This window comes from Rhinoraja longicauda, chromosome 22 (assembly GCF_053455715.1).
Source record: "Rhinoraja longicauda isolate Sanriku21f chromosome 22, sRhiLon1.1, whole genome shotgun sequence".
In the NCBI taxonomy this organism is placed as follows: Eukaryota; Metazoa; Chordata; class Chondrichthyes; order Rajiformes; family Arhynchobatidae; genus Rhinoraja; species Rhinoraja longicauda.
The window spans coordinates 13,769,167-13,794,104 of NC_135974.1; the positions used below are offsets into that span (position 1 = coordinate 13,769,167).

Here is a 24,938-nt window from a genome sequence, read left to right on the forward strand (position 1 = left end):
ATTCTGGGAGTTGTTGGGGATGTGGGAAGAATGAAATGGAATTGATGTAGGATTAGCATAAATAGAATGGTTGATGGTCGGCGTGGACTCGGTGGACTAAAGAACCTGTTTCTGTGCTGTCTGTCTCTATGACTCTCATTAGGTACAGGAAATAGCCACTACTCATGTGATTAATTCTGTGAGGAGTGTTTGATGGCTCTTGTGCCTGTACTCATTGGAGCTTAGAAGGATGAGGGGGGATCTCATTGATATCTACCCAATGATGAGAGGCTTCGATAGGGTGGACGTAAAGGATGTTTCCAGTAAGGGGAGAGTCCAGGACCAGAGGGCACAGCCTCAGAATAAAAATAAGTATCTTTAGAAAGAAGAAGAGGAATTTCTTTCGCAGAGGGTGGTGAATCTGTGGAATGCATGGCCACGTACAGCTGTGATGGCCAAGACATTGGAAGGCCAAGCAAAGGTTGATAGGCTCCTGATTAGTAAGGGCATCAAAGGTTACTAGGGGACGGCAGGAGAATGGGGTTGAGAGGAAAAAATAGATCAGCCATGGTCGAATGGCGGAGTAGACTCGATGGGCCGAATGGCCTAATTCTGCTCCTATGTAGAAAAGATGTTATCAAGCTGGAAAGGGTACAGAGAAGATTTACCAAGATGTTGCCAGGACTAGAGGGTCCTGGTGCGCAGGGGGATGAGGGGTGATCTTATAAAATGATGAGAGGAACAGATCAGGTAGATGCCCAGAGCCTCTTGCCCAGAGTAGGTGAATCGAGGACCAGAGGATATAGATTTAAGGTGAAGGGGAAAAGATTTAATAGGAATCTGAGGGGTAACATTTTCACACAAAGGGTGGTGGCTGCATAGAACAAGGTGCCAGAGGAGGTAGTTGAGGCTGGGACTATCCCAACGTTTAAGAAACAGTTAGACAGGTACTTGGTAGGACATGTTTGGAGGAATATGGACCAAATGCAGGCAGGTGGGACTAGTGTAGCTGGGACACGTTGGCCGGTGTGAGCAAGTTGGGCTGTAGGGCCTGTTTCCGCACTGTATCACTCGATGACTCCATGTCTTATATTCTTATGATCCAATCCTTCTGCTCCACCATTCAATAAGATTATGGGTGATTTTATTCTAACCTCACCCTCTTACCCAATAGGTCACAATTTCACGGTTACTGGTTCTCTTTTTCCAGGTTTTTCTTGTTTTTCTTCTTATTTCCATTAATAAATAATAGTAACTAGTCAGTTATCAACAGTGACCCAGAGTACTTGGGCAAAACTGGCTCAACCATCTATCAAAGTCGACCTTCGAGGAGGAACTTAATTCTAGTCATAGACATTTTAGCATTGACCCACTCACCCTCAAATGTTGCAAGAAAGAATGGGTCAGCTGAGAACTAATCTTAAAGTCATGAAATAAATCCAATGAGCAATTCTGGTAAAACTTATTCACCCAAAAAGTGGTGAAAACGTGCAAACTGCTCCAACAGGGGGTGGTTGAGGTAAGTGGAAGTAAATGAGGGAAGTTAGGAAGAGGTTTCAGTGGTCCATGAATATCAGTATGAACATATTGGGCTGAACGGTCTGCTTCTATACCACAAATTCCCCATATATTTCCATGTGAAGTAAGATTTAGCCCTCTTATTGGAGACACAGAGTCTTTGGACTTTAGATTTTAGAGATACAGTGCGGAATCATGCCCTTGGACCCATCTAGTCCATGCCAACGAGCGATCACCCTTTACACCAGCACTATCCAACACACTTAGGACAGTTTGCAATTTTTTACCCAAGCCAATTAACCTACAAACCTGTAGGAAGGATCTGCAGATACTAAAGATAGACACAAAATACTGGAGTAACTCAGCGCGGCAGGCAGAGTCTGAAGAAGGGTCTTGACCCAAAATGTCACCCATTCCTTTTCTCCAGAGATGCTCCCTGTCCCTCTGAGTTACTCCGGCATTTTTTGTCTAACCTACAAACCTGTGTGTCTGTGGAGTGTGGGAGGAAACCGAAGCACCCAGAGAAAACCCATATGGTCACAGAAACAACCTACACGCTCTGTACAGACAGCAGCCATAGCCAGGATCAAACCCGGGTCTCTAGTGCTGTAGAGGAGCCACTGTGCCATCCCAAATACAGCTTGAAAACAGGCTCTTCGACACAACTCATCCATGCTGCCCAAGATGCTCCATTTACACCAGTCCTACCTGCCCACATTTAGCTCATATCCTTCTAAACTTTTCCTATCCATGTATCAGTCAAAATGTGTTTTAAATTCTGTTAGCACCTGTTTCAACTACTTCCTTTGGCTGCTCATTCCATATATCCACCTCCTCCTGCATAAAAAAGTTGTGCCTCAGGTTCCTATTGAATCTTTCCGTTCTAACCTTAAACCTACGTCCTCCGGTTCTTGATTTCCCTAACCGGGGTAAAAGTGTGCGCTCACCCTATTAACCCCCCCTTGTGATTTTATGCAACTCTGTAAGATCAGCACACAACCTCCTACACACCAAGGAATAAAGTCTTACCTTGCCCAAGTTCTCTCTGTTGCTCAGACCCTCTAGTTCTGGCAAAATCTTCTCTGTACTCTATGCAGCTTAATGACATCTTTCCTATTGCAGGGCGACCAAAACTGAACACGATACTCCAAATACTCCTTTTGCCCATCAAGTCCATGCTGACCGTCAACCACCCATTCAAACTAATCCTTTATAATTGTTAAATTATCTCTCTACTTAAATAATTTTTAGAGAAGCATAGTACTGGAGTGATCACTTCTGGAGATGCAGCCACTGGAAGCCATAAAAACACTGTGTGGTTGCGAGAACAAGAACCAGAAAAATCACCAGGAAACACCAAAAAGTATATATAATGACCATTCATGCTTGTAAAAAAAATGTAGAATTCAGCATGAAACAGATTCATATATTCCCTCTCCCCTGACTCTCAGTTTGGAGAAGGGTTTCGACCCAAGATGCCACCTATTCCTTTTCTTCAGAGATGCTGCCTGACTCACAGACTTACTCCAGCATTTTGTGTTTATCTTCATATATTCAATATGTTCTGCTTATGTGCGACACAATTGATATATTCAGTGAAAGCTATAGATAAATATTGGCTGGACCAGCGACTCACATCCACAAAGCTCCATTATGGGGTTCCTTGGCAGAGGTATTTGCATCATCGATATCCATGGGTGAGGTGCCAGTAGACTGGAGAGTTGCTAATGGTGTGGCACTGTTTAAGAAAGGTTGCAAAGAAAGGTCTGAGAACTCAAGAGCAGTGAGCATTGCATCAGTGGTAGGTAATGAAAGGCCTGGATAGAGTGGACATGGAAAGAGTGTTTCCAGTAATGGGAGAGTTTTAGTTTAGTTTGGAGATGCAGCGGGAAAACAGACCCTTCGATCCACCGAGTCCGCACCGACCAGTGATCCCTGCACATCAACGCTATCTTACACACACGAGGGACAATGTACACATACACCAAGCCAATTAACCTACATACCTATACGTCTTTGGAGAGTGGGAGGAAACCAAAGATCTTGGAGAAAACCCACGCAGTCAAAGGGAGAACGTACAAACTCCGTACAGACAGCACCCGTAGTTGGGATCGAACCCGGGTCTCTGGTGCTGCAAGCATTGTAAGGCAGCAACTCTACCATTGCGCCACCGTGGCGTTTTGTTTTGTATACATTGTGGCAAATGGACAAAGATTGAAGGATATAATAGGAGCATAAAATAATCACTGTACGCAAGTATTGAGGCCCAGACACCCCTGATATCGGGCACCAGACCCCTCCTCAAGATTCCAGCATCTTCATTTCCTTGTGTCCCCATTTCCATCGTGTTAAAAACAGTCTGGGGAAAAAGATTGAACCACAATTTGTTCATAGAGTCAGAGTCATATAGCATGGAAACATGCCTTCAGCATAACTCCTTAATGCCATCCAAGATACCCCATCAAAGCTAGTGACATTTACATGTTCGGCCCATATCCATAGAATCGTAGAGCAACAGAACAGAGTCATAGAGTCACACAGCATGGAATCAGGTCCTTCGACCCAGATTGCCCATGACAACCGAGACGCCCCATCTACACTAGTGCCACTTGCCCAAGTTTGACCTATAACCCCCTAAACCTTTCCTATCCATGTACCTGTCCAAATATCTTTTAAATGTTGTTATCATACCTACCTCAGCTACTTCCACTGGCAGCTTGTTTTATTTCCCCATCAGATTCACAGAGAAAAATTTGCCCCTCAAATTAGTATTAAATCTTGGAGGGGATGGACACAAAAAGCTGGAGTAATTCAGCAGGACAGGCAGCATCTTTGGAGAGAAGGAATGGGTGACGTTTTGGGTCGAGACCCTTCTTCTGAGAGACAGGATCTACATGCAAAGGCTGACCAAGTAGCAATAGTCAGCATGGCTTTGTGCATGGGAACTTGTGTCTCACCAATTCAATTGTTTGTTTGAAGACACAAGGAATACAAGGAACACTTGTCGTTTCAAGAGGCAGCTTTGGAGAAGGTGTAGTCCAGATAACTGTAGTGGTTTTGCAGTGGACGTCAGTCGATAGTCTGACCTTGCGATGGAGACAGAGATCAAGGAAGGGGAGAGGGGTGTCAGAGATAGTCCAAGTGCATTTGACGGCAGGATGGAGATCTGCATGGGTGCAGAAGTGATAACTGTGGGAGTCAGTGGGTTTATAGTAGACCCAAAATATAGCTCTTCGAAACAAAAAGTTTTTGAAGAGCTGGCAAAGAGGATTTATGAGGGCATTGCAGCAGACTTGTACACATGGGCTTTGACAAGATATCACATTGTAGGCCAGTCTAAAAGGTCATATCAAGTAAGGTCCAGGATGAGCTAGCTAATTAGATACAAAATTGGCTTAAAGGCAGGAAGCAGAGGGAGGCAGTAGAGAGTTGTTTTTTAGCGTGGAAGAGCTAAGAAGGATGTAAGAGCAGGACGATCTGAATAGATTATTTGTATTTTGTGCATCAGAGAGGCAATATGACCTAGTAAGATGATTGTTTAGAGTCAGTGACAAAGGGCTGCAGGTTACTCAGCAGGTCAGGCAGCATCTGCAGAGGCAGAAAGATGGGCAACATTTCAAGATTTATCTTCTTTCAAGGTTGAAAGCCAGAACATTTCCTCAGAAGCCAATCCTCTGTGTTTGGAGATTAACCTTATGGCCTGTTCCTTCCACAACACCCAGGCATTTCTCTCTCTTCTTCACTCATCAGATTTGGCTTGGTATTAACGTGCAACATTTTTCTCTGAAAATCAAAAATGAATGAATGAATGAATGAATGAATGAATGAATGAATGAATGAATGAATAAGTTTATTGGCCAAGTATGTGCATATACAAGGAATGTGCCTCGGTGCTCTGCTCACAAATGACCACACAAACATACAGTTGACAATTAAGAATAAAGCATAACCACATCGAAACAAAAATGCTGCAGATGTTGAAAATCCGAAACAAAGGTGGCAGATTCTGGAAATACACAGACAGCACCCGTGGAAGGAAAAACAGAGTAAACGTTTAGTGCTATTCATCTTTGCTGTTCCAATTTCTGATCCGTCGAGATTGTGTGGATTGAGATTGATGTCTGTTCACTGTCTCCTCAAGCTGCGGTTGCCGTTGTTGGTCAAGCACTTCCTTCATTCTGCATCATGAGGTCCATTTTAAATGTCACCCTTGTTTCTCATGTGCTGTCATTTGTGGCCCCTTTCACATCTCTTTTTGTTCATTCTTGAATTGGTTCCAGGCAAGAGTCAAGAGTGTTTTATTGTCGTATGTCCCAGAAGGGAACAATGAAATTCTTACTTGCAGCAGCACAACAGATATGTAAACATAGTACTCTGTACATAGATATATATGTGTGTGTGTGTGTGTGTGTGTGTGTGCGTGTGTGTGTGTGTGTGTGTATGTGTACATAAAAAATAAAATACATATACAAAAAACAAACAGATAATAATCGTGTAAAGTAAAAAATAATGCTTTTTTAATAAGTCTATAGTTTGGAGCCTATTTGGAGGTTGTGGTGTTTAATAGCCTGATGATTGTAGGGAAAAAGCTGCTTCTAAACCTGGACATTACAGTTTTCAGGTTCCTATACCTCCTTCCAGATGGCAGGAGTGAAATGAGAGTGTGGCCAGGGTGGTGTGGGTCTCTGGTGATCCTAACTGCCCTTTTGAGGCAACTCTTATAGATCCCTTTGATGGTGGGGATGTCAGTACTCATGATGGACTGGGCAATGTTCACCACTTTTTGCAATCTTCTTCATTCCTAGGCATAATAATAATATCTAACATATGAATATCAAGCCATCAGCCCCATGATATTCAATGGCGTTAACATCACTGAGTTGCCCACCATTAACATCATGGAGGTTATAAATGACCAGGAACTGGCCCGGAGATGTCAGATACACCACGTAGCTACAAGACCACGTCAGAGGCGAGGAATTCTGCAGTGAGTAACTCAGCTTGAAACTCGCCAACATCTCTCCGCCATTCACAAGTCTCATATCAGGAGAGTGATGGAACACTCTGCACTTGCCAGCGTGAGTGCAGCTTCAACAACACTCAAGAAGCTCGGCACCGACTGGATAAGCACCCCATCCACCAACCATTCACTCATCCCCAACACTGGCACACAGTGACATTAGTGTTGTACCATCTACAGGATGCACTGCAGTAACCCAACAAGTCTCCTTAGCTGAAGAAGGGTTCCAACCCAAATAGTCACCTATTCCTATTCTCCAGAGATGCTGTCTGGCCCGCTGAGTTACTCCAGCATTTTGTGTCTATCTTCAGTATAAACCAGCATCTGCAGTTCCTTCATATGCAAAATTCCTTCAAAACCCACCACCTCTACCACCTTGAAGGATAAGGCCAGCAAAGTCATGGGGAACACCACTACCTACAATAAAAAGGAGCTGCAGATGCTGGTTTATACCAACGTTAGACATAAAATTCCGGAGTAACTCAGCGGGTCAGGAAGCATCCCTGGAGAAAATGGATAGGTGACGTTTTGGGCCGGGACCCTACTTCATATAGTCTGAGGAAGGGTCCCGATCAGAAGCATCACCTAATCATGTTCTCCAGAGATGCTGCCTGATCCATTGAGTTACTTCAGCATTTTGTGACCACCACCCAGAAATTGCCCACCAAGACCCACTGAATTGGAAATGAATCCCTGTTCCTTCATCATCATCATTGCTCATGTCAAGAACCCTGCACTTACAAACTGAGACTTGAAAATGGCTCCAAAAACCGGCGACTCTGGATACTATCTCAGTGAACCTCTGCTATGTACTTGTACTGTATCTGAGATGCTGATGTAAAAGTTCCAGGAGCAGAATTAGACCATTCGGCCCATCAAGTCTACTCCGCTATTCAATCATGGCTGATCTATCTTTCCCTCTCAACCTTATTCTCCTGCCCCATAACCCTTGACACACGTACTAATCAAGAATCTATCAATCTCCACCTTAAAGATATCCATTGTCTTGACATCCACCGCCTTCTGTGGCAATAACTTCCACAGATTCACCATCCTCTTGACTAAAGAAATTCTTCCTCGTCTCCTTTCTAAAGGTACGTCCTTATAATCCTGAAGCTGTGGCCTCTGGTCCTGGACTCTCCCACTAGTGGAAACATCCTCTACGTCCACTTTATCCAAGCCAAATGTCGGATAATGTTAGTGTGCGGGAATCGCCGGTTGGTGCGGACTCAGTGAGCCGAAGGACCTGTTTCCGCGCTCTGTATCTATAAACTAAACTAAACTAAACTAAACTAAACCAAACTAAAAGTATCTAAGTGCTTATGTATAGGGATACTTGTACAGAACTGAAACAGAAATCAATTTCACGGTACGTCGGTACATGTGACAAATACAGTACCATTGAATCATTGAACCCACTGGGTCAAAATCCTGGAAGTCCCTCCCTAGTAACAACGTGGGCGAGACACCCCTCAAGGAGCGCAGTGCTACAAGAAGACCATTCGCCAGCACCCATCATCTCAAGTGGTGTTACCCTCAATCATTCATTCCCTGATCATAATCACATTACCCAGTGCTCTTTGCCAAAACGCCCATATTAATAATCTCTGGCTGAAATCCATATAACAGGGGTTATCTATTCAACCAGGCACGGGCGGCTGTTGGATGACAAATACTTTGGACCGAGAGAGAGAGGTCAAGCGCTTTGGTTAAAGTCTCTCCGAGCTTTCACGTGTTCGGGGCTTGCTGCTGAAATTGAAAGGAGAGAGAGAGGTACTGAAAGAGATTGCCAAAGTGCCCATTGGAAGTATGGCGAAGATCGGGGTATTCGCCAAGAAGGCTTGGAGCCTCCGGAAAGCCATCGTGGTCTGCTTCACGCCTGTGCTACTTTCCCCTATCTTATTCTTCATAAGTCCCAAGGTAAATATCATTCTGTAACTGCTGCTCCGGGTAAATCGGACGGCGTTTGAACCAGTCGCGGACAGCAATTGCTTTTTTAACAAATATTTTTGAAGCGAGAATGTGAATCGGTTTAACTTGTGACAACGCCTTCGTTCTTTGAGGATTGAGGTTTTGGTACTTGAGTCCTGATGAGGTGAGGATTAATTCTGTCCAACTCTTCCCTAACTTGTGGCCCGACGCGAGACATCGTCTGCCCAGCTTCTCAGATGGACATCTCCATCTACATTTACTTCCATCTACATTTCACTTCAGTCCTTGTACTTATACGAGTAATATACACGCGGGTTGGATGGGACACGAGAGATCAACATCTTGAGGAGAAGAAAGACAAGTAAGTGCTGGAGGCACTCAGCAAGTCAGGCAGCATCTGTGGAGGGAGTGGACAGACGAGATCTCGCGAAGGGGCCCTTCTTCAGACAATAATTAGACGTTGTTTAACATGTTCTTGCTAAATTGGGTCACTTTTTAAGTGGAAGTGACAGGTGTAGTTTAGTTGAGTCAGGAGTCAGAGTGATACAGTGTGGAGACAGGCCCTCCGGCCCAACTAGCCCACTCTGGCCAGCATGCCCCAGCTACAGTACACTAGTCCCACCTGCCTGCGTTTGGTCCATATCCCTCCAAACATGTCCTATCCATGTACCTGTCGAACTGCTTCGTAAACGTTTCTTGAACGTAGTCCCAGCTTCAACTACCTCCTCTGACAGCTCCATCCACACACCCACCACCCTTTGTGTGAAAAGGTTAGCCCTCAGATTCCAATTAAATCTTTTCCCCCTCCTCACCTCAAACCTATGTCCTCTGGTCCTCGATACACCTACTTTGGGCAAAAGACTCTGTCATCTACCCAATCTATTCCTCTCATGATTTTCGACACCTCTATTAGATCACCCCTCATCCTCCTGCGCTCCAAGGAATAGCGTCCCAGCCACCATCCCGGCACGGTAGCGCAGCGGTAGAGTTGCTGCCTTACAGCGAATGCAGCGCCGGAGACTCAGGTTCGATCCTGACTACGGGCGCCGTCTGTACGGAGTTTGTACGTTCTCCCCGTGACCTGCGTAGGTTTTCTCCGAGATCTTCGGTTTCCTCCCACACTCCAAAGACATACAGGTTTGTAGGTTAATTGGCTGGGTAAAATGTAAAAATTGTCCCTAGTGTGTGTAGGATAGTGTTAATGTGCGGGGATCGCTGGGCGGCGCGGACTCGGTGGGCCGAAGGGCCTGTTTCCACGCTGTATCTCTAAATCTAAAAATCTAAATCTAAAATCTACTCAACCTCGCCCTATAGCTGAGACTCTCTGGTCCTGGCAACAGGAGGTAGGAGGTTGTAAGTTCAAATCTTATCCAAGGTTATGAGTGCAAAATCCGTTATTGTCCCGCACAGCACTGAGGGAGTGTTGCACTCAATACTGCGCTGTCTATTGAATATGATGCTGAAGGAATTTCCAACTGTCCTCTCACGTAGACGCAAAAAGAAATCCAGTGGCATCGGTTATCCCGAACCATTTATTCCACAATCATCATTTATTCAGTTTAAAGACACAGCATGGAAACAGACCCTTTGGCCCACTGAGTCTGTGCTGACCAGCGACCTTACAGTGGTTCCTACACATTAGGAGACATTTACAGAAGCCAATTAACCTACAAACCTCTACGTCTTTGGAATGTGGGAGGAACCTGAAGCACCCGGAGGAAACCCACACAGTCACGGGGAGGACGTACAAACTCCGTACAGTCAGCACCCGAGGTCAGGATGGAACAGGTCTCTGACGCTGTAAGACAGCAACTCTACCGCTGCACCACTGTGCCACCCACCATCACAGATGCAGATTATCAAGTCATAGGGAAGGCACAGTTGATAGAGCTGGTGCCTCACGGCGCCAGAGACCCCAGTTCGATCCTGACTTCCACTGCTGTCTGTGCAGAGTTTGCACTGCTCCCTTTGACAACGTGGGTTTCCCCCTGGTGACCCGGTTTCCTTAAGGAGTAAGGGCAGAGTTGGCCATTCAGCCCACAAAATGTTAAATGGTCAGCTCAACATAGATTACCACATTTACACCAATCCCAAACCTATCAGTAGACGAGGGCATTTGATTCAATTTGAGATACCAGCTATCAAGACAGATGTTTATAGCAACTCATTCTTCCCTCGCACAATTAAAACATGGAATAGTCTTCACCCTACTATAGTTACTCAACCAGAAGCAACTACATTTAAAGCAGCTCTTCTCCAAGAAGCCCTTCTTGCTTAAGTCCATACTCCGCCACCTCCAGTTTAAATTCCATTTGGAATATTTTGGAGGGCCAAGAACCAAGAACCAAGAGCCATCAAGTCTGCTCCACCATTCGATCATGGCTGAGCTATTTTCCCTCTCAACCCCATTCTCCTGCCTTCTCCCCGTACCCTTTGACACCCATGCTAAGCAAGAACCTATCAATCTCTGCTTCAAAACAACCCAATGACTTGGCCTCCACTCCTGTCTATGGCAGAATTCCACAGATTCACCACCCTCTGGTTAAAGAAATCTCCAATCCTCATCTTCAATCTAAAGGTACAACCTTTTATTCTGAGGCTGTGCCTTCTGGTCCTGGACTCTCCCACTACTGAAATAATCCTCTTACATCCCAAAGACGTATGGGTTTGTAGGTCATTTAGCCTCTGTAAATTGCCCCTAGTGTTTACAGAGTGGATGCAAAAAGTGGAACAACATAGAACTAGTGTGAATGCGTAATCAATGATCGACATGGAAAGGGGAAAGAGGATACAGTTAACGTTTAGGTTTATTATTGTCACATGAACCGAGGTACAGTGAAAAGCTTTGCTTTGCATGCTGTCCAAACAGATCAGATAATACTATACATAAATACAATCAAGCCAAACTCCAGTACAATAGGTAGAGTGTGGGGAAAGATACATACTTTTGCTTTTCTTATTTCAGATGTTCAACATCTGCAGTTTTTGTTTTCTAATTGCTCACAATCCCAACTGTGGTCTCTGGTGCTGTAAGGCAGTAACTCTACTGCTGCGCCTCTGTGCTGCCCCTCCAGTTCTCTGGATTATGTTTGAAGGCAGTATAGGGGGACTGAATCTGGCTTTAACATTTTATTGTATTTCATTGATTTCCCAAAGATAGCCTGAAAATGTACTGGAGGGAGACTCCTTATTTTGGGTAAATTAAATAAATACTTAAGTGCATAAAAGCTGGTAGAGCTGCTGCATCAGAGCGCCAGAGACCTGGGTTCGATTCTGACCTCCGGGGGGTGTCTGTGTTGAGTTTGCACTTTCTCCCTGTGACCGTGTGGGTTTCCTCCTGGTGCTCCGGTTTCCTCCCACGTCCCAAAATGATTGGGTTTGTAGGTTAATTGGCCCCCTGTAAATCACCTTCTATTGTGCAGGGAGTGGATGAGAAAGTGGGATAACATAGAAGTATGAACGGGTGATCGATGGTCGGTGTGGACTCGGTAGGCCGAAGGGGTTGTTTCCATGCTGTATCTTGAAACTAAACTTAACTAATATATGGTGGTCTATGTAAAACCCTCCCCCAAAGAATAGGCATTGGTAAAATGGGTTTAAAAGCCCCTTTCATGCCCATTAAAAATATAACTTAAATAACCACTGCAGTTTTAAAATATACTAGACCAAGTGGACCCGTTGGGCCCATTCCTCGTATAGGGGGGGGGGGGGGGGGGGGGCAGGGAAGGGGAGAGGGTATGATTGAGTGAGGCCTAGACCCAAAGCCTCTCTTGTATTTTAGCACCCTCAACCCCCCACTCAATCCCCCCTTATCCCCCCCCCTCCTCCCCCTACTAACCCACTCCACCCCCCCTAGCCACCCCCACTTGCCCCTGGAGCATCTCTGGAGAGAAGGAATGGGTGATGTAAAACATCACCTGAAATGTCACCCATCCCTTCTCTCCAGAGATGCTGCCTGTCTCACTGAGTCACTCCAGCATCTTGTGTCTATCTTCAGTGTCAATAGGTAGTTTAGTTAGCACTGATAAGTTGGGCTAAAGGGCCCAGTTTACACGCACACTATCTAAATCTATGAATCTATATCTTTTCTAGGAGGGAAGATGTCTTTATGTGATTCTCCTGATGGCTTTGTACTGGTGTACAGAGGCTTTGCCTATCGCTGTGACATCCCTGCTTCCCATCAGTCTCTTTCCTCTCCTTGGTGTCATGCCAGCCAGCGTAGTCTGCCCCCAGTACTTTCTTGACACCAACATTCTGTTTATGAGTGGCCTGATCATGGCACTGGCTGTTGAAGAGTGGAACCTCCACCGGCGAATGGCGCTCTTTGTCCTAATGCTGGTGGGATCATCCCCCGCAAGGTAAGCAATGGCAATACCTGCACATTTATCAACTGCAAAATATATTAGTAAATAAAGTTTATTTGTCTCTCTAGCACATTTTTATTTGTTTGGTGAACTCTGGGAAGAAGACAAGAATTTACTGTCCCTGGAGAAGTCATTTTTCATACAGTAAACCCTCGTTTTAACGGACCTCTTTGTAACGGATTTTGGTTGTGGAGGCAGACCAAACGACTACCCTCTAACACCACCCCCAGCTCGTGCCGCCACCCCAGGCCGCTTTCAGGCCGGGCCTACCGCTGCCATTGCTAGCCCACACAGTTTCCTCAGCCGCGTCCAGGCCACGCCTACCGCCACTGCCGCCACAGCCCACCCTTACCCGCACTGCGGCCGCCCACGGGCCATGACCATTGACTCCATCGATACTCGTCTCTCCCTCGGCCGCCAGCAGGGGGGGGCCGTCCACTCACCTGGATTCCAGGCACCAGTTCCAGACCAAGAGTCTGAAGAAGGTTCTCCATCCAAAACATCACCTATCCATGTTCTCCAGAAATGCTGCCTGACCTGCTGAGTTACTCCAGTACTTCGAGAACTTTTGTGTGTTCACCAGCAACTGCAGTTGTTCATTTCTCCTGCTTATACAATGATAATAATTTGCTCGGTAATAGCGGAGAATCAGCAATAATGGACACCATTTCCCCCTCCATTGTCCAGTATAACAAGGGTTTACAGTATATTATGTCCAGGATAATTCAGAAGAAAGGTCTTGACCCAAAACGTCACCCATTCCATCTCTCCAGAGATGCTGCCTGTCCCGCTGAGTTACCCCAGCATTTTGTGTCTACCTAATGTTATTATTTTATCCTTCTGGAATAATCATAACTCTTCCTTAATGATGGATCTTGTCTACTACACTTGTCAGAGGTATAGTTTCACAATATGTCCTAACACAAACAAAACAAACTTAAAAGCTTTATAGATTACATGTAATTCAAGCCTAATTTAATTACACATGGCTCTCCTGAAAGTGAAAATTACTGTGTGCATTACTTTTAAACATCCTATCAAGTCTTCTTAGTCATGGGATATAGAAACAGGAATAGATTGAGATTGCTCAACAAATCTGACACCATCTATGAAGAAATGAAATTATTAATATTTGAAAGTCTTGCAGTTAAGTTTAGGATAGTTGAACCTAAAATATAATGCCCATTTCACTCTCTGGCTGTCCTGCCTAACTTTCTATTTTTTGTTATCCTGCTTTTTCTATTTTTCTTTCCAATTTACATTTTGTGTGATATTTCTTTGCCCAGGAAGGAAATGTTAATGAAGATAAAATAAGTTAGGGCAGTAGAGATGCTGCCTTATAGCACCAGAGACCTGGGTTCGATCATGACTGTGGGTGCTGTCTGTGTGGAGTTTGTACGTTCTCCCTGGGGCTGCATGGATTTTCTCTGGGTACTTTGGTTTCCTCCCACATCCCAAAGATGTGCGTATCTGTAGGTTAATTGGGTTCTGTAAATTGCCCCTAGTGTGCAGTAAGCGAGACTGGGATAACGTAGACCTAGTGTACGGGTGATTTTTGGTCAACACAGATCCGGTGGGTCGAAGGACCTGTTTCCATGCTGTGTCTCTAAACTCAACTAAACTAAATTGAGCTAGCATTGCAATGGCATGAATAGTCAGGGGAATGACATCCAAAAAAAAGAACCCCTGCTCTTTTAACGCCAATAGAAGTAACTTTATGTTCAGCACAATAAGCTCCCGAGAAGGCATGTAGAAACAAATGTGTTTTGAGTGGAAAATTCTGCCAGGTTCATCTTCCCCAAATCTTCATTACTAGTTCTTTACTTTAAACCAGGAGTGAAACAAAACCCTTTTAATCAAATTCTGAAGTAGTTCCTTTGACCTTATTTTAACCTAGTTTCTAAATCACACAGCAATGGGAGTTTATAGCACATATAGCATATATTTTTTGTCCTGTCCGTAACTTTGTGGACTGTTATATTACATCCCAAAGAACATTTTTCACCATATCTACGAGAGCAGCAAAATGGCATTCATTTGGATTGTCGTGTTCTGTTTTGGCCACCGTGCTAGCCAAAGGATTTTGTTAAACTGGAAAGTGTTCAGAGATGATTTACGAGGATATGGCCAGGACCTGAGGGGCTGAGCTATAGGGTGAGGTTGGGCAGCATAGGACTTTATTCCTTGGAACACAGGAGGCTGAGGGATGATCTTATAGAGGTGTATAAGATCATGAGGGGAATAGATGTCTTTTACCCAGACTAGCAGAATCACGAACCAGAGGACATAGGTTTAAGGTGATTCACCTCTACCACATTGCGGACATTGGACTTTGTCTATGGAGCGGATGCGCTACAATGCTGAGAACTATTTTCTGCACTTTGTACCTTCCCCTTACGTGAGTTTGACTTGACTGTATTTTTTATGGTATATCTGATCTGTTTGGATAGCATGTTAAACAATGCTTTTCACTGTACCTCGGAACAAGTAACAATAATAAACCTAAATCAAATTATTTTAAATGTTTATTTCATAAATGAAGGAGTCATGCAGAATCACAATCTCATTTTCTATCTTACATCGGCAATTTACCAAATGAAAATTAGAGAGTAGAGATTCTATAATAGGGATTATTTCAACATGAGCATTAATGCATTCATTTTAGATCGGTTTATGGGAGCATTGGTAAATTTCCAGTCTAGGCTCAGACATAGTAAAACAGTGTTAAGGTTCATAGAAAATGCTAATAATTATATTGCAAAAGCAAACTGCTGGAGGAACTCCCCAGGTTAAGTAACATTTGTGGGGTGAGGAAGGGGGGAGGGGAGGGGAGGGAGGGGAGGGGAGGGGAGGGGTGGGAGGAGGAATTTTTGATGTTTTGGATCAAGACTCTGCATCAGGACTGGGTTGTTCCAGACTTCAGCTTTTGCAGTCTCCGGTGTTAACATTATGTTTGTGTGCTTCAAACAGGGAAAAATAATATGTAATATATTTATGTTATATCTAGGGAGAGATGTTGGTAATTAGAACATTGAACATAGGACAGTACAGTACAAGAACAGGCCCTTTGCCCGCAATGTCTGTGCTGAACATGATGCCAAGACCAACACTTATCTGCCTGTACATATTGCATATCCCTCCATTCCCTGCATATGCATGTGCCTATATAACGGTCTCTTAAATGCCACTATCGTATCTGCATCCAGCACCACCCCCAGCAGTCCATTCCAGGCACCCAACTTCCTCCGCGAAAAAAAAACTTGCCCCGCGCATCCACTTTATTAAATAGATATTTTGATCAAAAAATGATCTAACATTTATGTAGAAGAAATACACAAACTACATTACAGACCAGAATTGAACATTTAAAGGAATATGCCTAGCACTATAGCGTTACTGCATGCCAAGATACACCTTTTGGGAAAGGGGAAAAAGAAAGTGATATCGGGCTTATTTTTGCATCAGCAAATTCCAAAAATATATATATTTTCCATTGGGAAATCAAACATTCTCTTTTCCCATTAAGAAGCCAACGAGGACTTTAGCATTATTTTTTTTGTTCTGTCTGTAACTTTGTGGAAACTGATGGATTCAGGAGGAGGTGGTGAGTTCTACTGAAGATATTGAAGATAGCGGTAATAATGGTTTATTGTGTGACAAAGCATTTGATCTTTTTTTTACTTTAAGTGTTTAAACTTTGTAATAGTTCCCTCTATAGAATTAATTTGTTGATCATAATCATCTAATGATGAGCAAAAACACAAAATGCTGGAGGAACTCAGCGGGTCAGGCAACATCTGACAAAGGAATAGACCAGGTGGCATTCTCGTCACTGTACAGATAGTCCGCATATTCTCTTCACTGAAATACAGCGTGAAAGCAGTACCTTTGGCCAACCAAGTCTGTGCCGACCAACGATCACCTGTTCACTAATTCTATGTTATCCCAGTTTCACATCCTACATACAAGGGGCAATTTACAGAAGCCATTTAACCTGCAATCCTGCACGTCGTTGGAATGTTGGAGGAAATCGAAGCACCCGGAGAAAACCCATAGGGAGAACGTACACACTCTGTCCAGACATCACCTGTAGTCAGGATGGAGCCTGGGTCTCTGGCACTGTAATGGCAACAACTTTACCACTGCATCACTGTGCCACCCTCGCTGCGCCACTGGGCCGCACTGTAGACAAAGTTGCAACAGCAGATACATTTGAAAGTCTGGTGAGCCACGCCCAGGACACCCTAATCGGCACTAGATAGGTAAATTGGTTGAAAATACACTGTATTTTTCTCCAAGTCATGATACAATTTCTGCTTTTTAGTTTTAGTAGGTTTTCAACTAATGTAGTAGATTTAAGTCTGAAGAAGTATCCCGAACCAAAACGTCATCTGTCCATTCTCTCCACAGATGCTGCCTGACCTGCTGAGTCCCTCCATCACCTTGTGTTTTGCAAGGAGATTTAAACCCTGCTATCCAGTTATGATGATCAATCTATTGCCTTTATAGGGAATGCCGGGGCTACCTGAAGTGAGAGAAATCAATATTCATACCACTGGGCTGTAAACATTCCCTCTCTATCCCTCCCCCACCCAAGTCGCACCAGCTTCTCATTTTCATCCAACAAACAGTTAACAATGGCCTTACTTTTTTACATATCTTTTATTCATTGTTCTTTATCTCTCTATATTATCGTCTACATCTCTTGTTTCCCTTAATCTCTAACCCGTCTGAAGAAGTGTCTCGACCCGAAAAGGTCACCCATTCCTTCTCTCCAGAGATGATGCTGCCTGTCCCGCTGAGGTACTCCAGCATTTTGTGTCTATCTTCAGTTTAAACTGCATCTGCAGTTCCTTCCTACACATAATGTTTCAGACCAGTGTTTTTTCTCCATTCTAATTCAGAACAATTGCATAAACCAAGTTGTTTACATAGTAGCAAAGATTTGGTGTTATTTTGTGTTCTGTTTTGTAGGCTTATCCTGGGAATGATGGTAACCACAGGTTTACTGTCAATGTGGCTTAGTAACACTGCCTCTACTGCCTTGATGATGCCTATAGCCAAAGCAGTGCTCCAAAACTTATTTGGCAGCATGGAAGCTACCCTTGAGTCTACTAAGCTTAAAGATTGCGAAGAAGCCTCTGACCTTAAAGGTATCCCCAATAACCTTAAAAGCACTGATATGTATTTGTTACTGCATGGAAACCTGCAATCTGGCTTCTGGTTGTGAAAGCGCTAGAAAGGACACAGAGGAGATTCACCGGGATATTGTGCGAGATGGAGCATGAGGAGCAAGTGGAGAGGCTGTTTATTTTCCCGACGATCATTAATCGGACTTTATCGTGCTCTAAATGTTGTTCCCTATATCCTGCATCTGTACACCATGGGTGGTTTGGATGTAATCGTGTATAGTCTTTTCCCTGCTTTCTACCTTGGTACATGTGATAATAATAATAAACTAAACTAAAAGGTGGCTCAGCGGTAGAGTTGCTGCCTTACAGCGAATGCAGCGCTGGAGACTCAGATTCGATCCCGACTACGGGCGCCGTCTGTACGGAGTTTGTACGTTCTCCCCGTGACCTGCGTGGGTTTTCTCCGAGATCTTCGGTTTCCACCCACACTCCAAAGACGTACAGGTATGTAGGTTAATTGGCTGGGCAAATGTTAATAAATAAATAAATTGTCCCTAGTGTGTGTTAATGTGCGGGGATCGCTGGGCAGCGCGGACCCGGTGGGCCGAAGGGCCTGTTTCCGCGCTGTATCTCTAAATCTAAAAAATCTAAACAGAGGAGAGAGGAAGTGACTGGGGAAGATAAATCCGTGAGTGTACAGAGCGGATAGAATGCAGGAAACTTTGCCATCATCAGAGGTAGAACACAAACCAACCTCCTTTCCATTGACTACATCTACACCTCACCCTGCCTCGGCAAGGCCTGCCTCGGCAAGGCCACCAGCATAATCCAGGATGAGTCTCACCCCGGTCACTCCCTCTTCCCCTCTCTCCCATCAGGCAAGAGATAAAGAAGTATGAAAACGCACACTTCCAGATTCAGGGACAGTTTCTTCCCAGTTGTCATCAGGCAACTGAACCGGCATATCACCAACTAGAGGGCAGCTCTGACCTGCCATCTACCTCATTGGAGACCCTCGGACTTCCTTTAATTGGACTGTACTGGACTTTATCTTGTGCTAAACGTTATACACTTTATCCTGTATCTGTACACTCTGGACAGTTTGATTGTAATCACGTAGAGTCTCTTCTGCTGGCTGGATAGCAGGCAACAAAATGCTTTTCACTGTTCTCTACTATGATACACGTGATGATAATAATAAACTAAACTAAACAGACGATGTAAAGAGAGGAAATGACGGAGGCAGATAAAACCGTGAGGGTGCCGATAGGGTAGACTGCAGGAAAAAAAATCCCAACATCAGAGGTAGATAAAACAAGATGACATCGTTTTAAGGTAAGGGATAAGAGATGTTTTAGGGTAAGGGATAAGAGATTTAGAAGGGATCTGAGGGGAACCTTCTTCACTCAGAGGGTGGTTCCTGAAATACACTGCTGGATAGAAGCTGAGTTGCTGACACCATTTAAAATTTGTCTTAACAAGCACTTCAGTAGCCTAGGCATAGAGGGCTGCAGGGCAAGTGCTAACAGATGGGATCAACATCAATGGTGCCCACTGGTCAGTGTGGGCTTGGTGGGCCGAATGGCCTTTTTTTTTTTGCTGAATGTCTCTATGGTTGCAGAAATTGCAATGCCCTCTCTTTCACTGATGTATTTTAATCAAGCGGATTGCAGGAGGACAAGAGGGAGATAGAATTATGAATTAATTTCCCAGGGAAGCAAGTGTTCAACTTCAAGTCCAGTAAGTCAAGGATGGCAGAGTGGCACAGCTGGTAGAACTGTTCCCTCGAATTGCCACAGACCCGGGTTGAATCTTCACCTCAGGCGCTGGTCTGAATGGAGATTGCACGTTCTCTCTGTGAACCCATGGGTTGTTTCTGGGTGCTCTGTTTCCCTCCCACATCCCAAACATGCACAGGATGGAGGTTAATTGGCCTTTGCAAATTACCTGCAGCCTGTGGGGAGTAGATGCGAAAGGGGAATAATGCAGAACTAGTGTGAACATGTGTTCGATGGTCAACATGGGCTGAAGGGCCTGTTTCCATGCTGTATCTTTATACTAAACTAAGTCAAGACAAGTTTATTGTCTTACGAACAACTATGGTGAGGCACAGGTACAATAAAAATTTAGCTTGAGGCAGCATCACAGGCACATTTACCCAGACAACTTGCAAAACATAAATAAATTATACTTAAATTATACAAGATAATGAAAAGAAAAAAACTCTGCAAAATACAGACTTTAGTGCAAAACATATTTAAAAACAAGTCCATGGTAGTGCAAGAGGTCCATAGTGTTCCACTGCTGAGGTGGGATTAGGGGTGTGCAGGTCGGTTCAAGAATCTAAAAGTTGTTGGAAAAATGCTGTAATCAATTGCTGTCACACTTTAGTATCTCAACCACATCTGATGTTTGTCTGTGTGCAATTTCCTACTTTTCCCCCATTACTTTAATCGAGAACCACCTTCACACCACTTTCTACTAAGCCACTAGTATCCGGGACTTTAAGTGGAGGTGGTGTTTAACAAGTCTTCTGTCCAAATACACAACATTTACAGTTACCTGACTCAATGCATCAGCATTGACCCTGTATCTGAGAAGATATGTGCTGATGTTAGAGAGGGTCCAGAGAATGATCCCGGGGATGACTGAGTTAACATATGATGAGCGTTTGACAGCACGGGGCCTGTAATCGCTGGAGTTAAGAAGGATGAGGGGGGATCTCATTGAAACCTACCAAATAGTGAAATGCAAGGATAGAGTAGATGTGGGGAGGATGTTTCCACTAATGAGAGAGTATAGGATCAGAGGGTACAGTCTCTGAATAAAAGGACGTACCTTTAGTAAGGAGATGAGGAGGAATTTCTCTAGCCAGAGGATGGTGAAGTTGTGGAATTCATTGCCACAGATGGCAGTGGAGACCAAGTCTTTGGATATTTCTAAAGCAGTTTGACAGGTACTTGCATAGTAAAGGTGTTAAAGGTTATGGGGAGAAGGCAGGAGAATGGGGTTGAGAAGGAAAGATAGATCAGCCATGTCACGTGATAATGAATATCAGCCATGATTGAATGGCAGAGTAGACTTGATGGGCTGAATGGCATAATTCCGTTCCTATGGCTTATGAACTCATGAGCAGAAGGTTTGCGATTTTGGTGCTGCATACACATCTATTTAGGTCATTGCTGAGAGTGCAATGAGTGTTTCTTTTGGAGTGCTTCTTTTGGAATGTTTCATTTGGGTTTGCTCTTTGTTTCATACATGCTTGCTACTTTCTGCTCCAAATTTGGGTGTTTTCCAGTTCTTACTGTTGTCTGGCGTAGTCTGCTTCACCACTCGATAGCGCTGAACATGAAGGACATAAAACAAGTGCTGCACTCCTAATAGAGAGAAGGGCTTTGATGAAGTTCAGAGAGAGTTGGCCTGAGGAGGTTGCACAAATGGAGCCATTAGTATGCGATTCAGGTCTCCAGCCACTAGACCGTTGACTCGCACAGTGGAGCATTTAGTGGGGTGTCCTGGTAATAATAATAACTATACCAAGTGGACCTGTTGGACCCAAACGCCTCCTGCATTGGTGCAGCATCCCTCTCCTCCCCCCCTTTCCCTCCCCTCTCCCCCCCTCCCTCCCCCATCCCCCTCCCCTCTCACCCTTCTCCCCCTCTCGCCCCCTCCCCTCCCCCCTCCCCTCCCCCCTCCTCCCCTCTCCCTCCCAAGGAGATAGATTTAAACTTTAAAATGTGAATAACTTTAAAAATATAACACCGATTTCAATGAAACTTCTTCCATTAGCACCAAAGGGACGACGGTGAGTAAGGTGGGCCTAAAATTGTCATGCTATCATGTACTGTTTTGGCTGTAGTTCAGGAACAAACAAACAAACAAACAAACAAACAAACGAGAGTTTTAGTAAATAGATGGCAAGATTTTGAAGATAAATTTGATGACTATTATTTAAGATAGGATTAGACCAATTACATACACTCTCCCATAATATTCTTACATAGAAACATAGAAAATAGGTGCAGGAGTAGGCCATTCGGCCCTTTGAGCCAGCACCGCCATTCAATATGATCATGGCTGATCATCCAAAATCAGTACCCCGTTCCTGCTTTTTCCCCCAGAATCACTTGATTCCATTAGCCCTAAGAGCTAAATCTAACTCTCTCTTGAAAACTATCTTTTATACTGCTCAAAACTGCACAGACATTTGTTACACTTGGTACTTTATGGATTGATACTTCATTATCACGTGACATGTTCCAGTGAAATTCTTTGAAATTCTTCTGAAGAGAACGTATGGCCCATTGGCTTCATGGTTAACTGGTCAGAGTCAGAATCAGAAATAGGCTCTTCAGCCCACTGAGTCCACACCAACCATTTCATTTCATTTCATTTCATTTTATTTTATTTCGAACATGTTAAAAGACATCAATTAAAAAACAAAATAAACAAAAAAAAACAGAATACAAGGAATTTCATCCATTACTTAACATGTGCGAAAAGGAGTAGGAAGAAGTGTGAACTTATTTAATCCTACCCCCATTCCCTAATCAATATTTATCAAGTATCAGATATTAATACAAAAATACTCATACACCCTTATATGTTCATATAGATATACTTATTTAAATAATGATGTGTTATTATATGTAGACCCCTGGTGACTGTTAATCCCCCTCCTCACTGTACCTCACAGGAACCATCAACCAGCCATTTACATTAATCCTATATTAATCCTACGTTCCCATCAACATACAAATCAAAGATAGACATAAAAAGCTGGAGTAACTCAGCGGGTCAGGCACTATCTCTAGAGAAAAGAAATAGGTGATGTTTCAGGTCGAGACACTTCTTCAGACTGAGAGCCAGATGAAAGGGAAAGGGAAACGAGTGACACAGACAGTGATATAGAGATTTATGGAACAAATGCTTAGAACAAATACAAGGCATGTCAGTCAAGTCAAATTAATTTGTGGGTGGCACAGTGGGAGAGTTGCTGCCTTACAGCGCCAGAGACCTGTGTTCGATTCTGACCATGGGTGCTGTCTGTATGGAGTATGTACTTTCTCCCCGTGACCACATGGATTTTCTCCGGGTACACCGGTTTCCTCACACGCTCCAAAGACGTGCAGGTTTGTCGATTAATTGGCTTCTGTAAATTACCCCTAGTATGTAGGATCGTTCTAGTGTACGGGGTGATATTTGGTCAAGGGCCTGTTTCCAAGCTGCATCTCTAATGCCTAAAGACCAAAATCTAAAAGTAAACAAGTAAGGTGAGGTGCAGGTACAATGAAAATCTTGCTTTCAGCAGCTTCGCAAGCACATAGACTCAGACAACACAGAAAACATAAATTATACTTAGATTGTACAAGACACTGATCTCAAGCAGTCTCATACACGCTAGGGGCAATTACAGTGGCCAAATAACCAACAATCCTCATATCCTTGGGATGTGGGAGGAAACCAGAGAAACCAAAGGAAACACATGCGGCCACAGGAAAAGCATGCAAACTCCTCACACAGCTCCCATGATCAGGATTGGACCCCAGTTTCTGACACTATTAGCCAGCGGTTCTAGTCAGCCAAGGAATTAGCTGTAAGTGACCAGGTTCAATACAATTCACAAAATGCTGGAGTAACTCAGCAGGTCAGGCAGCATCTCAGGAGAGAAGGAATGGGTGACGAAGAAGGGTCTCGGCCCGAAATGTCACCCATTCCTTCTCTCCTGAGATGCTGCCTGACCTGCTGAGTTACTCCAGCATTTTGTGAATAAATACCTTCGATTTGTACCAGCATCTGCAGTTATTTTCCTATACTAAGGTTCAATACAATGGTCATATTTACTCTATGAATAAGTCACGTCCGTGCATAACAACAGCACCTCTTAAGGTCAGCCACACACAGGACATTAATTAACACGTTTGTGCACTTTGTTCCTTGAGATTTAAATAACGCCTGTTAGATAATCTGAAGATTTAATTTTAAAGATAAAAATTGTTAAACCATGTGACGCTGATGTGATGCTTTCGAACAATGAATTGGAGCTCATTTAATGTGTCTGCCACGTCTTTTCTTTCCCCCCTTCCAGATGGCACTTCAAAGGAGCCACTGCCCAATGAGGGGTTACATTTGCCTTCTGAAGACAGGTACTTTACAAAAATTGGTGCACATAAAATGTCTACAAAGGTTGAATATGCACGAAAAATACAAGGATATAAGAAATCGAAGGAGCAAGTAGCTCTCCAGTTTGATCAGCTGATAGTTGATCTTCTACTTGAAGTCACAGTTGATCTTCTACTTGAAGTCCTACTTCCTGCCAGATCTCTTATCCACTTCCTGTCCACAAATTATCATTATTAAACCGGGCACAGTAGTGCAGCAGTAGAGTTGCTGCCTTACTGCAGCACGGCAGAAACCTGGGTTCAATCCTGACTACGGGTGCTATCTGTACGGAGTTGTTATATTCTCCCTATGACCACGTCCGTTTGCTCCGGGTGCTCCAGTTTCCTCCCACACTCCAAAGCCATGCAGGTTTGCAGGTTCATTGGCTTTGATAAAATTGTAAATTGTCCCTAGTGGGTTAGATAGTGTAAGGGGTGATCGCTGACCGGCGCGGACTCAGTGAGCTGAAGGGCTTGTTTCCACGTTGTATTTCAAAAGTAAAGTCCAAACCCAACAAAAAAAGGAAATTTAATTAACCTTAAAGTTAAAATAATTCCCTTGGCCTTTAACCTGTTTGTTCTAAGGTAACAGGTTCAATAGGTTGCAGGCATTCAGTTAAGTGTTGGCAAGAACATACTGTGCAGTTATGGCTAATCATTTATGTTTACCCACTATTACTGAATCCCACACTCTTTCCTTTGCCCCCCCTCCCTCACCCCAACTCCAGTGCACACCCATTTCTCCCCCTGTCCCACCCGCCCGAGTCACCCTGTTCTTTTCCCCTCCTTTGTACAGTCACATCCCATCCCTGAGTCGCTTGTTTCTCTTTTA

General features: G+C 44.0%; 1 protein-coding gene across 2 annotated transcripts in view; it reads left to right on the top strand.

The window, feature by feature from the left end:
• Positions 1-8,014: 8,014 nt before the first annotated feature.
• slc13a3 (solute carrier family 13 member 3) overlaps positions 8,015-24,938 on the top strand; it is a 47,230-nt gene continuing 30,306 nt past the window's right edge. For both annotated transcript variants that reach the window (XM_078418756.1, XM_078418757.1), the window contains exons 1-4: positions 8,015-8,437; positions 12,542-12,807; positions 17,788-17,966; positions 24,034-24,091. In XM_078418756.1, coding sequence (XP_078274882.1) covers positions 8,327-8,437; positions 12,542-12,807; positions 17,788-17,966; positions 24,034-24,091 — 614 coding nt within the window. In that variant the 5' untranslated portion in view covers positions 8,015-8,326. The remainder of the gene's footprint in view (positions 8,438-12,541; positions 12,808-17,787; positions 17,967-24,033; positions 24,092-24,938) is intronic.